This window comes from Hypanus sabinus, chromosome 8, assembly GCF_030144855.1.
Source record: "Hypanus sabinus isolate sHypSab1 chromosome 8, sHypSab1.hap1, whole genome shotgun sequence".
Classification (NCBI taxonomy): domain Eukaryota; kingdom Metazoa; phylum Chordata; class Chondrichthyes; order Myliobatiformes; family Dasyatidae; genus Hypanus; species Hypanus sabinus.
The window spans coordinates 71998123-72021101 of record NC_082713.1 but is presented as its reverse complement, the minus strand read 5'-3'; the positions used below and the strand labels follow the sequence as shown (position 1 = coordinate 72021101).

Below are 22979 nucleotides of genomic sequence, written 5' to 3'. Positions count from 1 at the left end.
CCTCTGGTGCTCCCCCCCACACTCCTTTCTTTCTCCTGAGGCCTCCCGTCCCATGATCTTTTCCCTGCTCCAGCTCTATATCACTTTCGCCAATCACCTTTCCAGCTCATAGCTTCATCCCACCCCCTCCGGACTTCTCCTATCATTTTGCATTTCCCCCGCCCCCCACTACTTTCAAATCTCTTACTATCTTTCCTTTCGGTTAGTCCTGATGAAGGGTCTCGGCCTGAAACGTCAACAGCGCTTCTCCCTATAGATGCTGCCTGGCCTGCTGTGTTCCACCAGCAATTTGTGTGTGTTGTTGTTTGAATTTCCAGCATCTGCAGATTTCCTTGTGTTTTCTCATCAATAATCTACTTGCTGAGATCCATTTTGGATTTCACCAGGACCACACTGCTTCAGTACCTTTCTGCAAGTCTTAATTCCAGAGGTTATATGCCCATGACCAGCTTGATAAAATTGAAGTCAACGGAAATCAAAAGGAAAATATTCTATCAGTTGGGGTCATACCTTGTTCAGAGGAAGCTTACCTTAGTTGTTGGATGTCAATTATTCTAGGCTCAGAACATCTCTACAGATTTTCAGTTGCTTCATTAACAACTTCCATCATAAGAAGAAAAGCAAGAGTATTTGCTGACCTGTACATCGTTCTGTTCCACTCCTCATCAAACAAAGCAGTTCATGTCTGCATTAAGCAAGACCAAGGCAACATTTTGGCATGGGCAGGTATGTGAAGCAATATTCTCAACATCAATTTGCCTGATAATTACTGTTTCAGCCAAGAAAGTTTCTAATCAGGTACCCAGTGTTTGAGTTCCCTGTCCCCCTCTACTATCAACATCCTGAGTGTCATCATTTATCAGAAGTCTGACAGGAGTGAGCATAAATACTGTGGCTACGAGAACATGTCACAGAGTGTCCCATGGCACCTCCTGACATGCTTATGCCTTTCCACAAGACACAGGTCAGGACTATGATGGAATACTCCTCACTCATCAGAATCGCGCCAACACAAACACATAATGTGAAGTGTCTACAAAATGCACTTGTTAATTGTCAGCCTGTTCTGTCGGAGAGTACCTCTCAAACTGATGACATCTACCACAAAGAAGAACAAGGACACTAGACAAATGGGAACACATCATTTGCAGGTCTCTATAAGTCCAAATGCAGCAAGATACAAGCAATATCCAGGCCTGTGTTGATAGGTAGCAAGTAACATTTGTGCCACAAAATTCCCACGTTATCATCAACAGGTGGTAATCATACACCAGAGACTGAACAGGAGTAGATATACAATCTAGAACAATATGGCTACAAGACCAGGTCATGAGCTATGAATCCTGCAATGAGTAACTGATTTCCTAACTCTCCAAAGCCTGTTACAAATCAGAAGTATGACTGAATATTCTCCACTTGCTTGGGTAAGTGCAGCTTGAAGAACACTAATGAAGCTCAATGCCATACAGGACAAAGCAACCCATTTTATGAACACCACTTTCACATCCATTCAGTCTCTCCACCACTGATGCACAGCAGAAGTATTTTATACCACCTACACGGCAACAACTCACCAAGACTCCTCAGACATCTTCCAAACCATGCCCTTTACCAGCTAAAAGGACAAGGGCAGCAAAATCATCAGAACACCATCACCTGCAAGTTGTCTCCAAACTATATCCCATCCCGACTTGGAAATATATTGTTGTTTCTCTACCATCACAGAACAAAATCCTGGAACCTTCCCTAACAGTATTTTGGGCATAGCTCCATCTTGGGAGATTCAAAATGGCAGCTTAGCACCAGTTTATCAAGGACAATGTGGGATGGACAATTACCTCAGCTTGGAAAATCCATATCCCTTGAATGAATAAAACAAACTCACATGTCACTCTGGTTTGGAAGCATATTCTTCTTTTACCAATGTGGCATTTAAATACCAGATCACTGTACCCAGCAGTGCTATGGGAACTGCAGAATTACAAAGGAGTGGTTCACCACCATCTGCTCATTAGGGATGAGCAATAAATATTGTTTGTTTTCAGTAATGCATTACTCATCCCAGATCACTGTCACATGCAGAAACCCCCTGCCCATGTCACCAAATGTAATATCTGTAGGTTTATTTTATCTTACTGCATGCATAACTAAATGGAAAGAATACACTTTATTGAAGATAATTGAACAATGATAATTGAACAATGTTACAATGAATCCAGCATACATATGTTTTGATGACCAGAATGTTTAATTTGTTTTATCTCTTTCCCCATATGTTGCTGAAATTGCTAATTGGTTCACAATCTTTCTCTTTTCTGGGTTTCTTTTTTTTCACAGTGTTTTACTTGATTTCCTATATACATTGTATTTTACTGAACGTGCAAGTGCATGTGTTTAATGTGTAAAATTATTTAGTTTTCCCTATTATCACCAACCAGTATGTACAATTAAAGCTGATCTTTTCCAATAAATACTAAAATTAATATGTATGAACACTCTTAACTAACTTCCAAACAGGTTAAAGTTCCTTCATGTGGAAATTGTTTCTAATTTTGTAACCTTTTCATTTTTCACTCTCTCATGAAGGCTGTTAGCGCAGGTAGTAACAGTGATGCATGCTTCTATGATTCTGTGATAATGTTCTCATTATTTTCATGGAGAGCTTATCACTTAGAATTATTTCACAGCCACAGATATGCCCTTATCTTGGTTGATCTTGGTCCAATTTTCCTTTGGCTGACCAAAATAAGGGGAAGTAATTGAATTTTGTTTTCCTATGCACAAATCAATATTCTGCATAATACTTGGCAGCATTTTCAAAGTTACATTGTAGTTACCATGTTAACGATGTTTATGCATTATTCAGATGACATTATTGAACTGAATAAAAGGGAAAACAACTCTACAACATCTGCAGTAAACAAGACAAAACAACAACAGAAAAGACAATGGAATTCACGCCTTCGTAACCCAACAATTAGGCCAGGACAAGGAATGCAGCAGAATGTACAAGGTAAACATCTTCATCAAAACTTTGCATTTGAAATCCCAAGAGTTGTATAGTTTATCTAACCTTGCATTTTTTCTTGGCACATTTGTGTTCCTGTCTATTATGTTTACAATGAGAAATTGAGATGTTTAGCACTTTACTTTGGAAATGCTATTCAAAATCATGTTTGCCTGTGTGTGCACTTTTTACTGGATGGAGGAGCAATATATTTGCAAGGCAGCATGTTGTCTAATATATGACGGATGGAGGAAAGCTAAAGACAGTTCTCTGGCGTCTGAAACCTTTCTTGTTCTTGGCAAGGGGCCTCAGAATTGGGATGTGCCATTGGAAATGTCTTTGCATTGAGTTGATGAAAAATTTTGAAGTCATTGTGTGCTTCAATGCTTAAGGGAATGAATAATTAGGATGATGGATGGGTTGTCAGTCAAGTGGGCTTCTTTGTCCTGGATAATGTTGAACTTGAAAGATAATCTAGGTAAGAAGAGAATATTTCATCATTCATCTGACGTGCCATGTAGATGAATATGGTGAGATTTTGTCTCACAAAATGCAAAGGAGGCTTGACCCAAAAGCAGTGCAGTTGAAGTGATTTATCAGTGAACAATAACTTTAATAACAACTGCAAAATAACAAGCCACAAAGGGCCACAAAACAACTGCAAACAGGTGCAAAACATCACAGGCAACAGTTATGAATAACTGGTTAAGACTGGCTGGTTTGATGGATGAACAAGCGCTGTGGATGGGAGCTTGGTTTATATAGGCTGCAGGTGATGAGTTGGAAACAAGAGGCAGAGGATTCTTGTTAGCTGGGTGGAGACTGGAAGGTGCTGGCCAGTGCAAGCCTGACAATTGGAGTATCAGAAAGTGAGTCAATCCCTTTAACATTGGGATTTATGTGGTTGGCTCAGTTGAATTTCTAATTATTTCAAAAACATTGATATTTATGCACAGCTGTCGTACTTTCATCACATTCTGGCATGAACATTCAAATTTTAAGGAATTTTGATTTAATACAAACAGGTTAAGTCAGTAGGCAGAGATGGTGAAAAGAGGAAAGTGATGGAAAATGTAATATTACCGTCTTTGGCAGGAAAAAATAATAAAGAAATGCATTATCTAAATGGTAAGAAATTGTAGAGTGCTTTTATTTGATTATTGCTTGGGGAAATTGAATACAAAAGCAAGGAAGTAATGATTTCAGTTGTACAGGGGGATTGCTGAGATCACATTTGGAGTATGTGTGCAGTATTGATCTTTTTATTTAATGAAGGATATTCGTCTAACAAAGCAGTTAGGAAAGGGTTATTAATCCAACACCTGGAAGGCATGGGATGTCTTACAAGGAAAGGTTAAACTTGATGGAAACATAAAAACTCTTAAGGGGTCTTGAAAAGTTGGAATGTGAAGATGATGTTTCCTTTAGTATCTGAATCTCAAACTAGGCTAAAAGTGGTTAAAATATGGGGTTACATATTTAAGGTGGAGATAAGGTAAATATTTAAGGTAAATTTTGCCCTCTTAGATTATCATGAGTCTTTGGGACACTCAGGATCAGAATTGGGTATGCTGCCCCTGTGACAATTGCTGTTTTATAGCAGCAGTAAAGTGCATTTGTAACGATTTGCTATAAGTTAGGCTAAAATACATTTAAAAAAAGTGAAATAGTGAGGTTGTGCTTCTGAGTTCATGGCTCGTTCAGGAATCTGATGGCAAAGGGGAGGAAGCTGCTCCAAAAACACTGTGTGGGTCTTCAGACTACCTGCTTCTTGATGGTGGTAATGAGAAGACACTCTTCCTCAAAGTGTGTTGGAAACGGTGTAAGATGGGTTCTTTTCCTTCTTTTTCAGAGTTTGAAAAATTACTGCTGATTGATGTGATTGCAAAGTTGAGGTTACTATTGGATCAGCCATGAACTTATAAGATAGTTATATTTGCTCAAGAAACCAAGTGACCTACCATACCTAATTTTTAAGTTCATATGTAACTGTACATTGTACAAACACAAGCAAATACCCTCACCTCTGACCTAGAAAAATAGGAAGGTCACTGATGATGCAGCTGAAGGTTGTTGGGTCTCAGACGCTACCTAATTGTAATGATAAATTAAAAATGCCACTAAAGTGATTTAGTTTAAAATGTTTGAATTTAATGTTTGTTAAGGACAAACATTCACTTCTGAGCATTCTGTTAATCCCTGTAGCTTTACCTGTGCTTGTTCTCTCAAACAACTCCGTTGAAGTATATCCGGTAGAAGGCTTTGATACAATGTAAGACAGTTGGCTTGACTTTGGACAGCATTATCTAAGCAGTAGTAATTTGCACTGGCAGATAGGTAACAACAAGTGAGGGAGGAGCAGAGGATGAGTGCTGTAATCCAGGTTTATGCCAAATTGAGCCAATACAATTTACTTTCAGTCCAGTCCTGAGTTTCAGAGGTGTCAATTCAATACGTACATCAGCTCTGCTCAGCAGATTATTTTTCAATTCAATTAGCATCCGGTCGTCCACAGAGAAATGCATTTGGATCACGTGTTGGTATCAATCGTTATTGGCAAACACAGGCTAGAAGTCCCAGAATTAGACCAGCTGGAAGAAGACCTCCCACAACATACAAACGAGTGAGTCTTTTAAACCATAAATTTATCAGTTATTGTAAATGAATTATCCAACCATGTAAGATCTTATTCTGAACACAAAAAAGACTATATTTTGAAAATATGCAGAAAGGAATTTCCGATGTTCTTTTGGATTTTTAGCAAATTGCACCTATTTGGAAAGGAAATCCAAGGATCACACCAGGAAGAGCACAGCAGTCCAGGAAGAACTTCAGACCTAAAAGACAGGGGCCTCCTCAAGTTTTGAAAAGAAGGTAATAATCACTAATGGTAAAAGTAAATCAGCTTTACCCTTTCAGTGTTTTTTAACTCTGCAGCCAGACTTATAAAATACCACATTCATAATATTATTTTTCTGTTAGTGTGATGGTACCATCACACTTAAGGAGGCAGTGAAAATAATGGGGAAGCAGGAGAACAAGAAAATAAATTTGGCTGACAAGCGTATAGCTATAATATTTTTTTCAATCTGTTATTTTCCTGAGTTGGGTTAAGTTGATCAAGATCCACGTGAAGGAACAAGAATATGTTTGATATCATTCTGTTTCTAAGCGTTTGCAAACAACTTACATTGAAACTAAAGACCATTGTTAAAGACAAGCTGTTTAGGTTAGCCATGACATGCATATGTGTACATCAATTTACCTATAGCATGTTCAGGCATGATAGTTGAGCACATATAGAATATAGAACATTACAGCAGAGTATAGGCCCTTCAGCCCTCGATGTTGTGCCAACCTTTTTACCTACTCTCAAAACAATCTTGTCCTTCGCTCCTAAACTGCACTCCATTTTCCTATTTTCCACGTGCCCGTCTAAGAATTTCTTAAACATTCCTAATGTATCTGCTTCTACCACCACCCCTGGCAGGGCACAACTCCTCCCTCGGAGTGTCAGACACCCTGAGCCAATAGGCTGGTCCTGGACTTTTTTCCATCTGGCATGATTAACATTATTATTTAACTATTTATGGTTTTATATTGCATTATTTCTACTCTATTCTTGGTTGGTGCAACTGTAACAAAACCCAATTTCCCTCGGGATCAATAAAGTATGTCTGTCTGTCATTCCATGCATTCAGCACACTCTGTGTAAAGAAAAAAAGACCATACCTCTCACATTCCTTACCACCCCCCATACTTTACTCCACCCTCCTTATAATTATACTCCTTCATATTAGGGAGAAAAGTCTCTGGCATTAGTCTCTATCTGTGTCTTTTATGATCTTGTACACCATTTGTATGATTCACTTCAATCTGCTTTAAACGCATATTGATAGATTGTCATCTCTTTTTCACAATAATCTGTGTACTCTCTGAAATGGTGCAGTAGATCAGGGACATGGCAGCAGAGAAGCTTTCAAAGACTTATTTCTACAATTTGGTTAAATTTTACCCATGATTCCAGATCACTTTTTGTATGCAGACTGTATGAAAATTGGCTAAAACATTTTCCCTCAAGTGAGCAGCTATGAGCTTTTTCTTACCCACTTAATACAACTTTATTCATGTGTTAACTCATTGGAAGTGTTTTCCCGACCATCCCTCTCCCCTGTAGAGTAGTTAATTTCTGTCCATCTCCTTCCCCAATATTTGTTCGAGACCTTCTTTAATACTAAATGTTTCTGTGTCTTGCCTGCAATTTCATATTCAGTTACTGGAAGGTCCTCTATTGGTCCATTTTCACGTCCAAATTCAGTGTTTCTGTGTGGTAATGATACAGCTTTTTAAAAAAATTTCAAGCTGAATACTACTTTCAATTTATATTTTAAGAACTGAAGCCTGGCTCCTGTTTATGACCAGAAGCTAAACTAAACATACAGTTGGAAGTTTACTTACAACTGTTTGATCTAGACAAGTGGTAGCTGCTGATTTTAGAAAATAAGGTTTGCAAAAAATCAAGTCCCACTTGTCTATGGAGTGAGTATCACTAATTTGAAATGTCTTTGGACTTCATTGAGAAAAAGCAAATATATAGAGGTTCATTGACAAAACAGTACACTAACTACTCACATATTGGGTTTCTAAGCTCCTGGGATAAGACTATTACATTGTTTGATGACCATCACATCACATGACTCGGTTCTCCTATGTACACTCAGTGGCCACTTTATTAGGTACCTCCGTTTCTAATCAAGTGCCCACTGAGTGTATGTCCATGATCCTCTGCTGCTGTAACCTATCCAGTTCAAAATCTGTCATGCTGTGCACTCGGAGATGCTCTTTTACATACTATTGTTGTAATGCATGGTTACTTGAGTTACTGTCACTTTCCTGCCACTTGAAACAGTATGACCATTCTCCTCTGAACTCTCTCATTAACAAGGCATTTTTGACTGCAGACTAGACTCTGGATGTTTTTTTTTCTTTTTCACATTACTCTCTTCAAACCCTAGAGACTGTTGTAAAAATCCCTGAAGGTCAACAGTTTTTGAGACACTCAGACCACCCCATCTGGCACCAACAGTCATTCCAAGACCAAAGGCACTAAGATCTCACTTCTTTCCCATTCTGATGTCTGTTCTGAACAAAAACTGAACATCTTAAACATGTCTACAATTGAAACATTGAGTTTCTGCTACAAGATTGGCTGATTAGAAATTGGCATTAACAAGCAGGTGTACAGATGTACTTAATAAAGTAGCCACTGCATGTATAAATGTATAGTTAGAAAAACAGAAGGTAACGTGTTCCCCTGCTTAGTAATCTCCTCAAGTAATCTAGTAAATCTACTTTGCGTTGCCAGAACGACATATACCCTGTAAGTTGTGATCTTACCAAAGCTATACACACATGTATACCAAAACTTCCTTGCACTTCAACTCCCTTGCAATAAAGGCCAAGATGCCATTTATCTACTGTTCTGTGAGCTGTATTGCATGCTAATTTTCTGTGAAATAGCTCTCTTAGATCCCTTTATGCTACAAGATTTACATTCCCTGCTGTTCTGTTCCATAGTGCTTCCTGTTAAAGCTAATAACCTCATATATTCCTGTATTATTATCTTCCTCTGTTTTGGTCCACATAATATATCCATGTTACTTTTCAGAGTATTCATGTATTTTGCACAGCCCACTTGTAACTGTCTGCCAATCAAAATATAACTTATTATTCCACTATTCTTGTTCTGTCCTTTAAATTATCCTTGTTGATAGGTTACCATCAAACCTATGAAGTCATATGTTAGGCAAACTTTCGTGTGACTTCTTAACTAGTATCTTTAAAAATCCAGGCTTATTGCAATTGCAGAAACCCTTTTATCTACAACCTGTATCCTCAGTTTTAAAAAAAATGTATTTAGTACTGCCATTTATTTTGCTTTAGTATCTCAAGTGTGTCTAAATGCAGAAAGCTGGAGGAAGAAGTCAGTGGAACAAACAGCATCTGTTGCGGGGGAGGTGGAGGAATTGTGGACAGTCCATCCTGAAATGTTGACAATTCCTTTCCCCCTGACAGACACTGTCCATAGCCATTATAAATAAATGAAGGGTAAGTGTGAAACAGAAGTCGACACTGGAGACAACAAAGATTTGCAGATTATGGAATCTGATAGAAAGATGGTGAATAGAATGAAATAAGGGAGGGATAGTGGGTTGCTGATTGATTGGAATGGGTGGGTGATATGCAGATAGAAACGGGGGAAGGGGGAGGGGAAGAAACTGGGAAACAAGAGCAGGTGTGTGGGACAACCAGGTGGATCAGAAGATAAAGAAACAGAAGGGGGTGTGAGTTACCTGAAATAGGAAATTTGTTAATTTGTTGTTTGTAACTGAGTCTGAATATAAGGTAGTTTCCTTTAGCTTGTGGTTAGCCTTAGCATGGCAGTGAACAGGCAGGTTGGGGACAGGACTTTTAAACGGTTTGTAGCTGGGAGATCCAGATAGACATTGTCAGAAACTGTACCTGACAAAATGGTTCCCCAGTCTGTAATTGTTCTCCTCAGTGTAGAGGAGGCCACATCGAGAGTACCAAATGCAATAGATAAGATTGGTGGAGGTTCACTTCAATGTCTGCATCCAGAAGTACTGTTTAGGTCCCTGGATGGTGCTGAGGGAGGAGATGTAGGGGCAGGTACATTGCAGGGAAGATGCCTGGTGATGGGAAGGGATGAACAAACCAGGGAGTCCTGGAAAGAGTGATCCTTGCAGAAAGCAGAAGTGAGTTGGCAGGGGAAGATAAAACCAGTAGTTGGATCCGATTGCTGATGGTGGAAATGATGAAGAATGATGAGCTGCATATGTGGGCTAGTAGAATGAAAGAGAATGTTACTCTTCTGTTTGGGGGAGGTGGGATAAAGGTAGTCGTGTTAGAAATAAAGACGATGCAGGTCAGGGCTCTGTGAATCACAAAAGGGGAAAAGCAACACTGAAAAAGGAGGACATTTCAGATGCCCTGGAACTGAACAGATGTGGTGGAGCATTGCATCCTTACAAGAACCAGGGTGGAGAAGATGTATTTTGGTAACTCTGGGAGACAGTGGGTTTATAGTAAATTAAGTGTTTGCTGAGGTGGAGACAGGGTGATCTAGAAAGGAGAGTCAGATGTCAGAAATAGTCCAAGTGAACTTGAGGACAGGGACAAAATTGACAATTTCCACACAGTTGAAAAAAACAATGCTTATGTAATCAAGATGTAGTGGGGAATAATTTGGAGAGTTGTGCCAGAGTATGTCTGGAAAAAAGACTGCTTCATGTAGCCAGTGATAAAACAGGCACAGCTACGAATGCTTAATTTTTCTAAGTGCATTATTATTGGGTTCTTCTTTCATTACAGCATTTTCCTAACAACTTTAACTGGATGCTAGTTCCTATGACTGTAACCATCATTACTACTCACTGTTACATGTACCTAGCACATTTTTTTGGTTGTACTAGAATTTCTAAACATCTGCCCCTTTCTGTCATATTTTATTTATTGTTAGGCAATTATTTTATTCTGCATCCTTGACTTTTTTTAAAAATTCACTTTCCCATGTTGCCTGAGTTATCTGCTACCTAAGTATTATCTTACAGATCTGATTCACAAGGACATTGATTTCTGCCCAGTTAAATGGAAATCATTGCAAAACAAAAGGCTTCTTATTTTCCCAGCACTGGCACCAGTGTTGCATGGATCAGAACCTTAATCATCAAATAAACATTCTTTCAGTCATAATGTGAAACATTTGATCTGTAAAATGGTATGCTATTTGTACAAGAATTGATTGACAATTAACAATTCATTACCTTTGAAGTTCTGTGTTTTAAATTGGTCCTCATTTGCTCCAACTTTCTCATTCCTCCTACCCATCACTGATTTCCATTTAGAGCACAACAGCTAGACCCTCCCTCCCATTCAAATGTAAGGAAATCTCTGAATCTGTAACAACTAAAAGGCAACACACTAATCTGTGCATTTGTTCACAACTGTGATCTATTTGTCAATGTTCTTCCTCACAGTACAACTGTGGTGAACTACATATACCTGCTGACTGCTCCTGTGGCTCCTCCCACAGACCCTGGTATAAAGGCAATTGAGGCCTGAGCACGGCCTCTCAGTCTCCAGGATGTAGTATGGTGGTCACTCACTGCTTGTTCCTTCTTTAGCCAATATCTCACCTTTACGTCTCAGAGTGAGTTATTGATGGTGCATCAACAACATTCTCTTTTACCCATAAACATTAAATTTGCTCTTTGTAGCTGAGCTACGTATCCCAGATTTCCTATCCATGCAGGCAGAGACCTGTTGGAAAAGGTCTAACAAGGGTTCCGCACCTCAGATCCCATAATCACATCATTCACAGTCATAGGAAGAAGAGGTATTTGACAATGGAAGCACACAAGGCATAGGGAATTTAACAGAAATTTATATTGTTTGCTTCTTCCTCTAAAACAAGCTCAGAGTACAGTTGGATTTAAAGTCAATTCTGAAATGGCCAGGCTATAACCATTAAATATGTGTTGTGAACATGATAGAACATAAAAAATAGAATAGTACAGCACATTACAGGCCCTTTGGCCCACAACGTTGTGCCGACCCTCAAACCCTGCCTCCCATATAACCCCCCACCTTAAATTCCTCCACATACCTGTCTAGTAGTCTCTTAAACTTCACTAGTGTATCTGCCTCCACTATTGACTCAGGCAGTGTATTCCACGCACCAACCACTCTCTGAGTGAAAAACCTTCCTCTAATATCCCCCTTGAACTTACCTTATCTTAATGCCATGTCCTCTTGTACTGAGCAGTGGTGCCCTGGGGAAGAGGTGCTGGCTGTCCACTCTGTCTATTCCTCTTAATATCTTCTACACCTCTATCATGTTTCCTCTCATCCTCCTTCTCTCCAAAGAGTAAAGCCCTAGCTCCCTTAATCTCTGATCATAATCCATACTCTCTAAACCAGGCAGTATCCTGGTAAATCTCCTCTGCACCCTTTCCAATGCTTCCACATCCTTCCTATACTGAGGCGACCAGAACTGGACACAGTACTCCAAATGTGGCCTAACTAGAGTTTTATAGAGCTGCATCATTACAGCGCGTTTTTTAAATTCAATCCCTCGATTTATGAAAGCTAACACCCCATAAGCTTTCTTAACTACCCTTATCTACCTGTAAGGCAACTTTCAGGGATCTGTGGACATGTACCCCCAGATCCCTCTGCTCCTCCACACTACCAAGTATCCTGCCATTTACTTTGTACTCTGCCTTGGAGTTTGTCCTTCCAAAGTGTACCACCTCACACTTCTCCAGGTTGAACTCCATTTGCCACTTCTCAGCCCACTTCTGCATCCTATCAATGCCTCTCTGCAATCTTCAACAATCCTCTACACTATCTACAACACCACCAACTTTTGCGTCATCTGCAAACTTGCCAACCCAACCTTCTATCCCTACATCCAGGTCGTTAATAAAAATCACAAAAAGTAGAGGCCCCAGAACAGATTCTTGTGGGACACCACTAGTCACAACCCTCCAATCTGAATGTACTCCCTCCACCACGACCCTCTGCCTTCTGCAGGCAAGTCAATTCTGAATCCACCTTGCCAAACTTCCCTGGATCCCATGCCTTCTGACTTTCTGAATGAGCCTACCATGTGGAACCTTGTCAAATGCCTTACTAAAATCCATGTAGATCACATCCACTGCACTACCCTCATCTATATGCCTGGTCACCTCCTCAAAGAGGTCTATCAGGCTTGTTAGGCACGATCTGCCCTTCACGAAGCCATGCTGACTGTCCCTGATCAGACCATGATTCTCTAAACGCCCATAGATCCTATCTCTAAGAACCTTTTCCAACAGCTTTCCCACCACAGACATAAGGGTCACTGGTCTATAATTACCTGGACTAGCCCTACTACCTTTTTTGAACAATAGTGGGCAATTATTTTCAAAACACCTTGCTTGATCATTTTAATTCCTATATTACTGTTACAGGATTATGTTTCAGAACAGAGTTTCGAACCAGCAGAAGAAACAAACACAGAATCAACAAAGACAAACCAAATCGAACATTAGAAGAATGGTGCATTATTTTATGAATAGACTTGAAAGAATGCAATTTGATTCCAGAGAGTAATCATTTAGTTCCTCATACAATCATTTGTACATTTTACTAGCTTTCTCTTAAAACTACTAATAATGTTGAAAGTAAGAGAAATATAAGAGGAAATCCTTAATTCGGCTGACAAGTAGCATGTCACCATTTTCCAATATGCTTTATTTTACCACCAATTGGAGAAAACAAAATGGTCGTTAGGCTAAAAAAAAATCCTGATGGCTCATGTAATCAGTATGTATTTGGTACTTGTTCGGGTGAAATAGGATTGATTTTTCATTTCTAAATACCAATTAATCTACAGGAAAAATTGAGGTGGCCCAACATATGTTCAACAGGACCTGTGCAATTACTAATTTCAGTTTTAGCAGGGTGATTTGATGCCACATGTAGTCAAAGGGCTGTCTGTCACTTTCCCTTCATCTGTAGCCCTTGAAACATAAACTGGGTATGAGGGAGCAGGTTACTGCTAAGTGAAAATGCATATCACTGCCAGTTATGATTTTCTCCCTTAACTGATGATCAAGACTTAATTGAAGGGAGGTAAATAGCCATAATGGATATGTCCTGTCTTTTGTAAACAGGACAAGGCAGTTTTCTGCATTGTCAGGTCAATGTCAGTGTTGTAAAAGAACTAGAATAACTTGGCTGGAGCCACAGCTACTTTTGGAATGAAGGTTTTTAGAACCACAGCTGGGATATTGTCTGGTCCTGGAGCCTTTAACATAACCTAACTTGTTGCTTTATAGCACTTAGGTTGAACCAAATTGGCTGGCTTCTTTGATAGTGGGGATCTCAGAAAGGAGCTGAAGAGAATTATCTATTTCATACTCTGGCCGAACATGGTTGTGAATCCTTCCACCTTGTCTTTAGCCCTCGCATTTTGAGCCTCCTCCTCCCAGAACTTGCTTCGTTGTCTTCGGCCTTTTACAAATTCATGTAGGGTGATGGCAGAGCTTCAAACTGATTCATTGGGTTATGATTACTTAAAAGTATCCATTGAATGATGGTGTTGTTTATTGAGCATCTAGTCCTGTGCTCCAGCATCATTGGGTTGGAACCTTAACATTTTATGTATGTCTTGAGTTAATTCCAGTCTGCCATTTTGCTTCAAAGCTATGCTAAGCTATGAAATTAAAGATCTTGGCAGTGTACTTCATTCTTGTTGCCGTCAAATGTTTGCATGTTCTAGCACATTTGGGACAATACTGGTGTCACGAAACATGATAGAACGGCTTCTTGGCTTTGAAAATGTACCTCTGCACAGATAGAGTAACTATATAAAGTAGGGCTGTCCTTTGGTTTATAAAAGCAAAAACTGCTGGAAATATTCTACAGCTTAGGCAGCATTTTTCCACAGATGGTCATTGACCCATTGTGTCTTTCCAGCATTCTTCTGTTTTTACTTGAGGTTTGCAGAATGAGCAGTTTATCACTAATTATTTGTGATGGTTCACTCACTACTTTCAGACTTTATCTGGCAACGTTGTCCTTCAGGACTCAGCGCGTGCTTGTACTACCAATTCACTCCTGGTGATTTACATTGAAGTCTGCCAACTGGAACACGTTCAGAGCCCTTGCTTCTTTCAGTACTTCTAAGTGTAGTTCAATGTCAAACACTGTATTTGCTGCCAGACAGGGAGAAACAATAAATTGCTGCCCGACAGAGTGTCTTCATAGGCTGTTTCATAGTCAACCGCATTGCCAAAGGTCTGGAATCATGTATTGACCAGATTGGGTAATGATAGCAAATTTCCTTCCCTGAACAGCATAGATAAACCAAATGGATATTTGCAACAGTTTGGTAGTTTTTGGGGTAGTCATTATTGTTATTCCAATTTCCAGATTATTAAGTGAATTTAAATTCCACAGTGCACCCATCTGTAATCCATATGTGGATGATTGTGTGAAGTGCTATGAATGTAATGAATCATGAAAAGGCATGGGGAAATACCAAAGTACATGCATCTTGTTTATTTTACTGTCTGTAACTGAAGTTGCATATGTGCATACATCACAGATTAACATACACTGTGCTCATATTCTGCAAGGTCTTCAGTTAACAAAAGTACTTACCCCATGCTTCATTCTTGTAAATATTCTATCACAGGCTTTAACGTGCTTTGTAAGTTAAGTGATCAAAATTGACTACAAAAGTCACAGTGCAAAGCTTTAACAGAACTAACAGACTAAGTATGCACTGGGAAAAGTGATTTAAAATTTTCATATAGTTAATGCAGATCATTGTGCACAATTGATTTTTAGTAAGATCTTGTTGGAGTTTATAATTAGGTTTTATTTCTGGCGTTTTCATTCATTTGGCTTTATCTGTAATTTTTAAGTCTCCTCAAATGGGTTTGGGAGCTGGACCGAAGAAAAAGGGGACTCGCATGTAAGTAATTGCCTGCTGAAAATCATTTTAGAGCTAACGAGTAATTTACTCTGTGCTGCTCCTGCCACATATTTCAGAATCAATTAAGGATGGCAAATGATCAAGCTACAATTTCAGTTAATAGTCCAGCTAGTAACTGGAAACCTCTGAGATTTTTAGGAGCTAAGAGCAAGGAAACCATGTTATTTTAAAATATCTGTGATTGAATTTGTCAAGTGCAGTCACAAATAATTCATATTTGGTATACAGAATATCTCTGTACTGGCAGAAAACTAGTATTCTCTATACAGGAAAATGGGATTCAGAAAAAGGCAAACAGACTGTCTCTGAATTAAATAATCACGTGAACCTTCAGATAAATAACATTGATCAATGAGGTTGTCTGATGGTGGTGAAACATTTAAGAGAATGAGAGCCCTATCTGTTGCAAAGGTGGTCATGATTTACATGTGAAACTTATCATCTTCCTGCATCTATCAGAAACCAGATTGCTGTGTGAATGGGCATGTTCACATCTTCTGTTGCTTTTCACCTGAGCAGCAGGCAATCAATCCTAAACTGCTGGTAGAGCTCAGTGGGGCAAGGAGCATCTGTGGAGCTAAAATGGATGTGACAGCATTTCAGGTTCAGCCCCTGCATCAGGACGGGGGTGCTGAGTGAGTAGAGGAGGGAAGATTGCCACTATATAGTAGTAAAAGGAAAGCATAGACTGGGGATTGATAGGTGGAACTCCCATGAGGAGGGAATGGGAATGATGGGCGGCTGGACGTGCCTGCGTGCGTGTGTGTGTATAAAAAAGGTGAACAAAGGAAAGAAAACCAGAGTGGACTGGATGGAGTAGGAAAGGAACGTAGTGTGTAGGGGTTAGCTGAAATTGGAAAATCCAAATGTTAATACCATTGGATTGTAAATTACCAAAGCAAGAATAATCTAACAGAAAGGTAAGTGTGATAATGGGGAGGGGAGTTGAGCTAACTTGAACCAGAAGTGCAAAATGGCCATAGTGCTCAAAACAATGGTTTGGCTGAACATGGACTATTGTTTTTGTCATCACCCTATAGGAAGGACATGAATAAAATGGATTGGAGACAGAAAAGATTGACAAGAATGTTGCCTTGATTGGAGGGATTAAGTTATTAGAGATTAGGTAGGCTAGGTTGTTTTCCCTGGAATGAGGGAGGTTGAAAACTGACATTGTTGATGTATGTAAGATTATGAAAAGCACAGTAAGGGTAAGCAGAAAATGTTTGTTTCCCATGATAGGTGTGTCTAAAAGTAAAGGGTTGAGTTTAAACTGAGAGGGAGGAGATATATTTTTATTTTATGTAGAGATGCAGCATGGTAACAAGCCCTTCTGGCCCAACAAGCCTGCACCACCCAATTACACCCATGTGACCAATTACCAAGTAACACGTGTGTGTTTGGGATGTGGCAGAGGAAATCCATGTGGTCACAGGAAAAACATACAACCTCCTTGCAGACTGACGGGAATTGTACCCAGGTCACTGACACAGTAATAGCTTTATGCTAACTGCTATGTTAACATGTTGCCCCAAAAAGGGGACTCGAAGGGTAAAATTTTTCATACTAACAGTAGTTATGAGCTGCCAGAGGAGATGGTGAAGGCAGGTACTGTAGCAACATGTACAGCGAGATGCATCTTGTGAGGAGTTTGACTAAGCAGGGCACAAATCCAGACAACTATGATTCATGTAGGTAGGCATAACTCACAAGAGCCAAGGGCCTGTTTCTATGGTGCACAACCTAACCAGTGCTTTTACTTATCCTTCTCTGTCTCTTGGGCTTCTTCTTGATCGTGATCATTTTGCAGATGTAGGACGACCATTACTAAGGTTTCCCTTATTTCATACAATTTCATCAGGAGCAGCCAGCAAGTGCTGTTCCTAGATTTCTACTAACAATCTTCAGCCCCATTATATACAGTAAATTCAGAAGCAACCAAAGACCCCAAAAGATAGATTCCTTCTGTTTAGATGGGCAGCACCATGTTATACCTAGTAGAGATGCTGGCTCACTGTTTCAATAACCCGACTACAATAGCGTGCGATCTGTGTGGAGTTTGAATATTCTCCCTGTGGCCATGTGTATTTCCTATTGGTGCTCCAGTTTCTTTCCATCTGGGTGGACACATGGGTTGATAGGTCAATTGTCACTGTAAATGACTCTTGCAGTCTGTGTGAATGATCAAATCTGGGGGGAATTAATGAGAATGTGGAGAGAATACATTGCAAATAGGGCAAGATTAGTGTCAAAAAGTGCCTGATGATTGGTGGAGACTCGGTGTGCTGAAGGCTCTGCTTTAGTTCTGTATGACTGTCTGTGACACAATTTCGTGTGTGTGGCTTCTTTTTGTTTGTAGTGTATCATATTTAGCAGAGTGGGTATAAACATCAACACTGGATGAGGACACTTTTTATCAAAACCCAGCATACACACGTCAAGTGCGCACAGAAACAGTGATACAGATTTCTATTCAAAATTCTGCACAAGTGATGATCTGCTATGTTGAAGCAAAAAGGACTATGTGACCTAGTGTTGTGGCCATAAAGGTCACTGGTCTAAAATATTTGATGATTTCCCCGTAATCTCAGCAATTCTAGCACATTCTGTTCTATTTCAGAATCTAGCATCCAAATTATTTTGCATTTTTTTAAACTAGCTGTAACTTAGATTAGTACAGTCCAGGAACAGCCCTTCATCTATTGGAGAAAACTGCGACTCGGGGTGTCCTATTAGGATCGGTGACGGGACCCTTGCTATTTGTAATACATATGAGTGACTTCATTGTGGATGTGGGAGGGATGATCAGTAAGTTTGTGGATGATATGAAAATTGGTGGATTTGTTGACAGTGTAGAGAGAGATGTTGATGTGCTGATGAAGTGGGCTAGACATGGCAGATGGATTTCTGGGTGCTGGTCTCTATTAGGGTTGGGTGCAGAGCTTTATGATTTTAGGGTTTTTGGATCATTTAGTTCTATCAATTACTTGTCATTCTATTGTCTTACCAGATATATAATCTGCTGCTAGAGTTTTCATAGTATGCCTAATGTTGCACCCAGTGTGCTTCCCTGCACTCCCCATTGAAGTCAGCTTTAAGGGTACTGTCATCTGACTTTAAATATATACAACCAAACAAACTAAAGTTCCTCTGGTCCATGGCACACCCATAAAACATATACAGTATCAGACACATCAATCCAAACATTACCATAAATAAGTTCATAAAATATTATTCAAAATGCATGTAGCGCACAGCACAGGTGAATGGAAACAGTAAATTGCTTGCTGTATTAGTGACAAAACCTCAGTGGTGACAGTGTATTCATTAGTCTCACAACTTGTGGGGAGAATCTGTTACCCAGAGTGGCGGCCCTAATCCTGATGCTTCTGTACCGCCTTCCTGAGGGTAGTGGATCAAAGAGATTGTAGGATGGGTCGTAGTGATCCTCAACAATGCATTAGCCCAGGCATGGGCAAACTACGGCCCGGGGGCCATATGCGGCCCGTTAAGCTTTTTAATCTGGCCCGCAGAACTTGATGAAATTATATTAATAAACCTTGTTAACATTTTTTCCCCGCAATTCTGGCGTTTTTCCAATAGATGACGCACTCTATATACATTTGTGGTGACCCATTTCCTGGCACATCCGAACCGGCTCACAATTAGCCAGCGTTTCGGCTAAGGGAGATAGCCTGCGGGGATTTGCGAGCACAAAGATTTGGAGCCTCTGCGCCATGGGGCGCAGGTTGAGGGAGGCTTAAAAGTGAGGCTGGGGATTTCGAATAAAGTTTTTTTCTTCGACTGCAGTTACCGACTCCGTGTCGTAATTTTAGCGCTGCATGTAGCACACCGCTACACATTGACCTTTGTTGAGGTGCAGCGTATTACTCCACATTTGCGCTTTACTCTTTGTTCGGCTCGACCTATTTGTGTGAACAGGCATTCAGCGTCATGAACATCAACAAAGCCAGCCACAGATCCAAGTTAACTGACCAACACCTCAGATCCATCCTGAGAATTGCCACAACAAAACTAAATCCAGACTTTGATGCGCTGGCTAAAAAGGGAGACCAACAACACTGTTCCCACTGAAATTAAAAATAAGTTTCTTCGTTGTGTTATGTAAAAAATGCATTTGAAAATATTTTTCTCAATAAGCCTTACATGTTACATGTCATTTCTGTTAAGTGATGGACATGAGTAGTGCGCAGGTGCACGTACGTTCTCAAAATAAAAAATGCGCTCCAGATCAAATAACGCGCTCTGCATACTGGCGCGCTGTCACTGTTCTGTCCTTGTGCTGGTGGTTGTTGAGTTTTGGCACAGGGGACAATTGAATAAGAAGGAGCAGGACAAGTAGACCTGCATCTCTTACCGTTTTTGAAATAAAGACAGGCAGGAGGAGAGTGATGATGATAATATCTTGAAGGATAACAGAATTTTCAGTGCTTTAAAATAATAACTGTTACTATTAAAAAAAGCTGTATTTTATTCATCTAATTTTCAGTGTTTTAAAAGTCATTTCAATAAATAGCTAAATACCATGGGACTTCAAAGACAGATATTTTGTTGTAATGCATTTGTTCATTTTCAATTGAAATTAAAGCACATGTTTTTTACATATCCCATGATATTTTATTTTCTCTTATGAGGTGTATTACCAAAACACTCCGTCCATCTGCTCCTGGTCCGGCCCCCCTGTCAAATTTTAGAACCCTTTGTGGCCCACAAGTCAAAAAGTTTGCCCACCCCTGCATTAGCCCCTTCATCTGCAATGCTCCAGGTAAACATCACAAACAGGAGGGGAGGGGGAGCCTAACTATCCTCTCAGTGGTTTTTTTACTGCCTTCTCTTGAATTCGATGCCTTGCAGCTTCCATGCCACACAATGACAGGGCACTCTCAATGGTGCTCCTGTAGAAAGTTGTTAAAATGGAGGTGGGGAGCCTTGCACACCTCAATCTCCTTGGAAAGTGTAGATGCTGCTGTGCCTTCTTGACTAGTGAGATGGTGTTAGACCAGGTTAATGGCCTATTATGTGCACACCAAGGAAATTTGTGCTCCCCTCTCTCTCCACGGCAGAGCCATTGATGCGTAATGGAGAGCGGATGAACTGTGCCTTCCCAAAGTCCACAGTCATCTCTTTTGCCTTGTCCACATTGAGTCTCAGGCTGTTGTTCTCCCACCATTTGACAAGCCTCTGCCCCTCCTCACTGTGTGCTGACTCATCATTGTTGCTGAAGAGGCCATCCTTGCAGTACCATCAGCGACATTGGTGATGTGGTTTGAGCTGAATCTGACAGTGCAGCCGTGAGTCAGCAGCGTGAACAATGGCAGGCTGAGCACACAGGCCTGGGGACACCAATGCTCATCGTGATGGAGCTTAAGATGTTGCTGCCAACTAAACTGACTGGGGTCTGCCAATCAAGAAGTCCAAAATCCAGTTACAGAGAGGGGTTTTGAGTCCCAGCGAGGGCAGTTTACCCACCAACCCCTGAGGGATCATCAGGTTAAACACTGACTTAAATTGATCAACAACTATTTGATATATGAGGCATTGTTTTCCTGGTGGGACAGGACAGAGTGGAGGGCTGAGGCTACGGCATCATCAATGGGCCAGTTTGAGCGGTAGGCAAACTAGGAAGGGTCCAGTGTAGCTGGAAGGTGGGATTTTATACGATCCATGACCAGCTGCTCAAAGCACTTCATGATTGTTGAAGTCAGTGCCACCGGGCGGTACTGCCACTCGTTCAGGCAAGTTACTGTTCTCTTGGGCACCAGGATGATTCTGGCTGTCACAAAGCCTGCAGGTATGTTATCCAGCCTCGCATCCTTGCATGGGTTTACCCTGGCTAGGATGCTCCTCACCTCAGCTGTGCACAGGCAGGATGCCTGTTCCTCAGGGGAGAGGGGGCTTTTCTCGTTGTCACATCATTCATCGCATCAAATCGTGCAGAGAAGGCATCCAGCCTATTAGGATGGGAAGCATTGCTGTCATTGACGCACAGGGTGCACTTGTAACCTGTTATGGTTTGTATACCTTGCCACATGTACTGCATGTCCCTGGTGTCACAAAGGTGTCTGTAGATTTTCTGTGTGTACTCTGGCTTTGCCTTCCCGAGGGCATGGGTGAGCATGGCTGTTGCTGATCTTCGGGTTGTTCTTTCCCCTGATATAAGCACAGCATTCCTACCCCTAAGCAGAGCAGGAAGGCCTCCAATCAGCCATGCTCTCCATTTTCTCCTGGCAGTGTAATGCCTTCCTGAATATGCTCCAGTCTGTCCTGCAGCGCTGAGGTGGCACCTTCTGGCCAGTTCCTGATGCCCCTGGGTACTGATCTGAATTATTTAATCGGTGGTCTACAATATGATATGAGGGATAGTGCAGAGCACACCATGAGGCCAGAATGCAGGATGTTCACCTGAACTTTATTGATAACTGTTGTAACGTTCTCCTTTGTGTGTAACGAAACGCCGAATTAAACGTCGAGATAAACCACAGTTAATAAGAACCAGATCGCAGTAAGATTAACCATTTACTGTTCACTCTTCACATTAACATATGGTGAAAAAGCGTTGCTCTCACTGTGATTTCTCATGCCTGCAAAACAACTTCTGCTCAGGTGTGCTTCGTGGAGAGCCCCTACCCTCGCGCTAATTTCGAACCGGTACTTTCCCACAAGACGCGGCGAAACCGGATGTGACGTCATCGCATGCCGATACATTTTACATGCAATGAATATACTTTAAACACTTCTAATTCTAACTAGAAAATACTATCGAATGAATTACTAAGCGAAAATATTATAAACTAAATTACTGTCGTAAAGACAGCACAACTGTGCTGTACAGTATAAAAACTCCTCCCGTGTAGGAGTGGCTAACTGGGTGACATAGGAATAACACTAATAACTACCACAACATCTCCTCTTCTTGGAAAAAAAAATGAAAAACTAGGTATGCACTTCTTGTCCATCGAACTGCATTGGAATTATTCTTACTGAGATTGAGTGATTCAGTTCACTTTACCCATACCATGTAACTTAAGCTCCTTACATAAGCATTAAAAAAAACTGGCAACATTATAACTGTCTTTCTCTTTGTGTTAATGGTCTCCCTCCCATTTTGTTTTCCTCCTTTTTTCACCAATTCCTTTTTTTCTCTCCAGAACAGTTTCCTTTTGTGAAATGATTTCAACATGGTATTTTTAAAAAGCACCAGAATCTAATGGAGGTCAGGGTCGATTACTGTACCTGAACACTCCAGCAAAGTAGAGCATTGTTCTCCCTCTATAGTCACTTGCCCAAAGCTACTAAGCTATGGAGTATATCTCTGTGATGGAACAGATAAATGACCTGATCTAGTATAGGGTCCTGAAAGTGTTGGAGTGGATAGAGATTCTG

At 40.5% G+C, this 22979-nt stretch overlaps 1 protein-coding gene across 1 annotated transcript in view; it reads left to right on the top strand.

The window, feature by feature from the left end:
• LOC132397763 (UAP56-interacting factor-like) overlaps positions 1-22979 on the top strand; it is a 75647-nt gene that overhangs the window by 4176 nt on the left and 48492 nt on the right. Inside the window, exons 2-4 of the mRNA XM_059976528.1 lie at positions 2867-3013; positions 5506-5630; positions 5769-5881. Of these exons, the coding sequence (XP_059832511.1) occupies positions 2867-3013; positions 5506-5630; positions 5769-5881 (385 nt within the window). The remainder of the gene's footprint in view (positions 1-2866; positions 3014-5505; positions 5631-5768; positions 5882-22979) is intronic.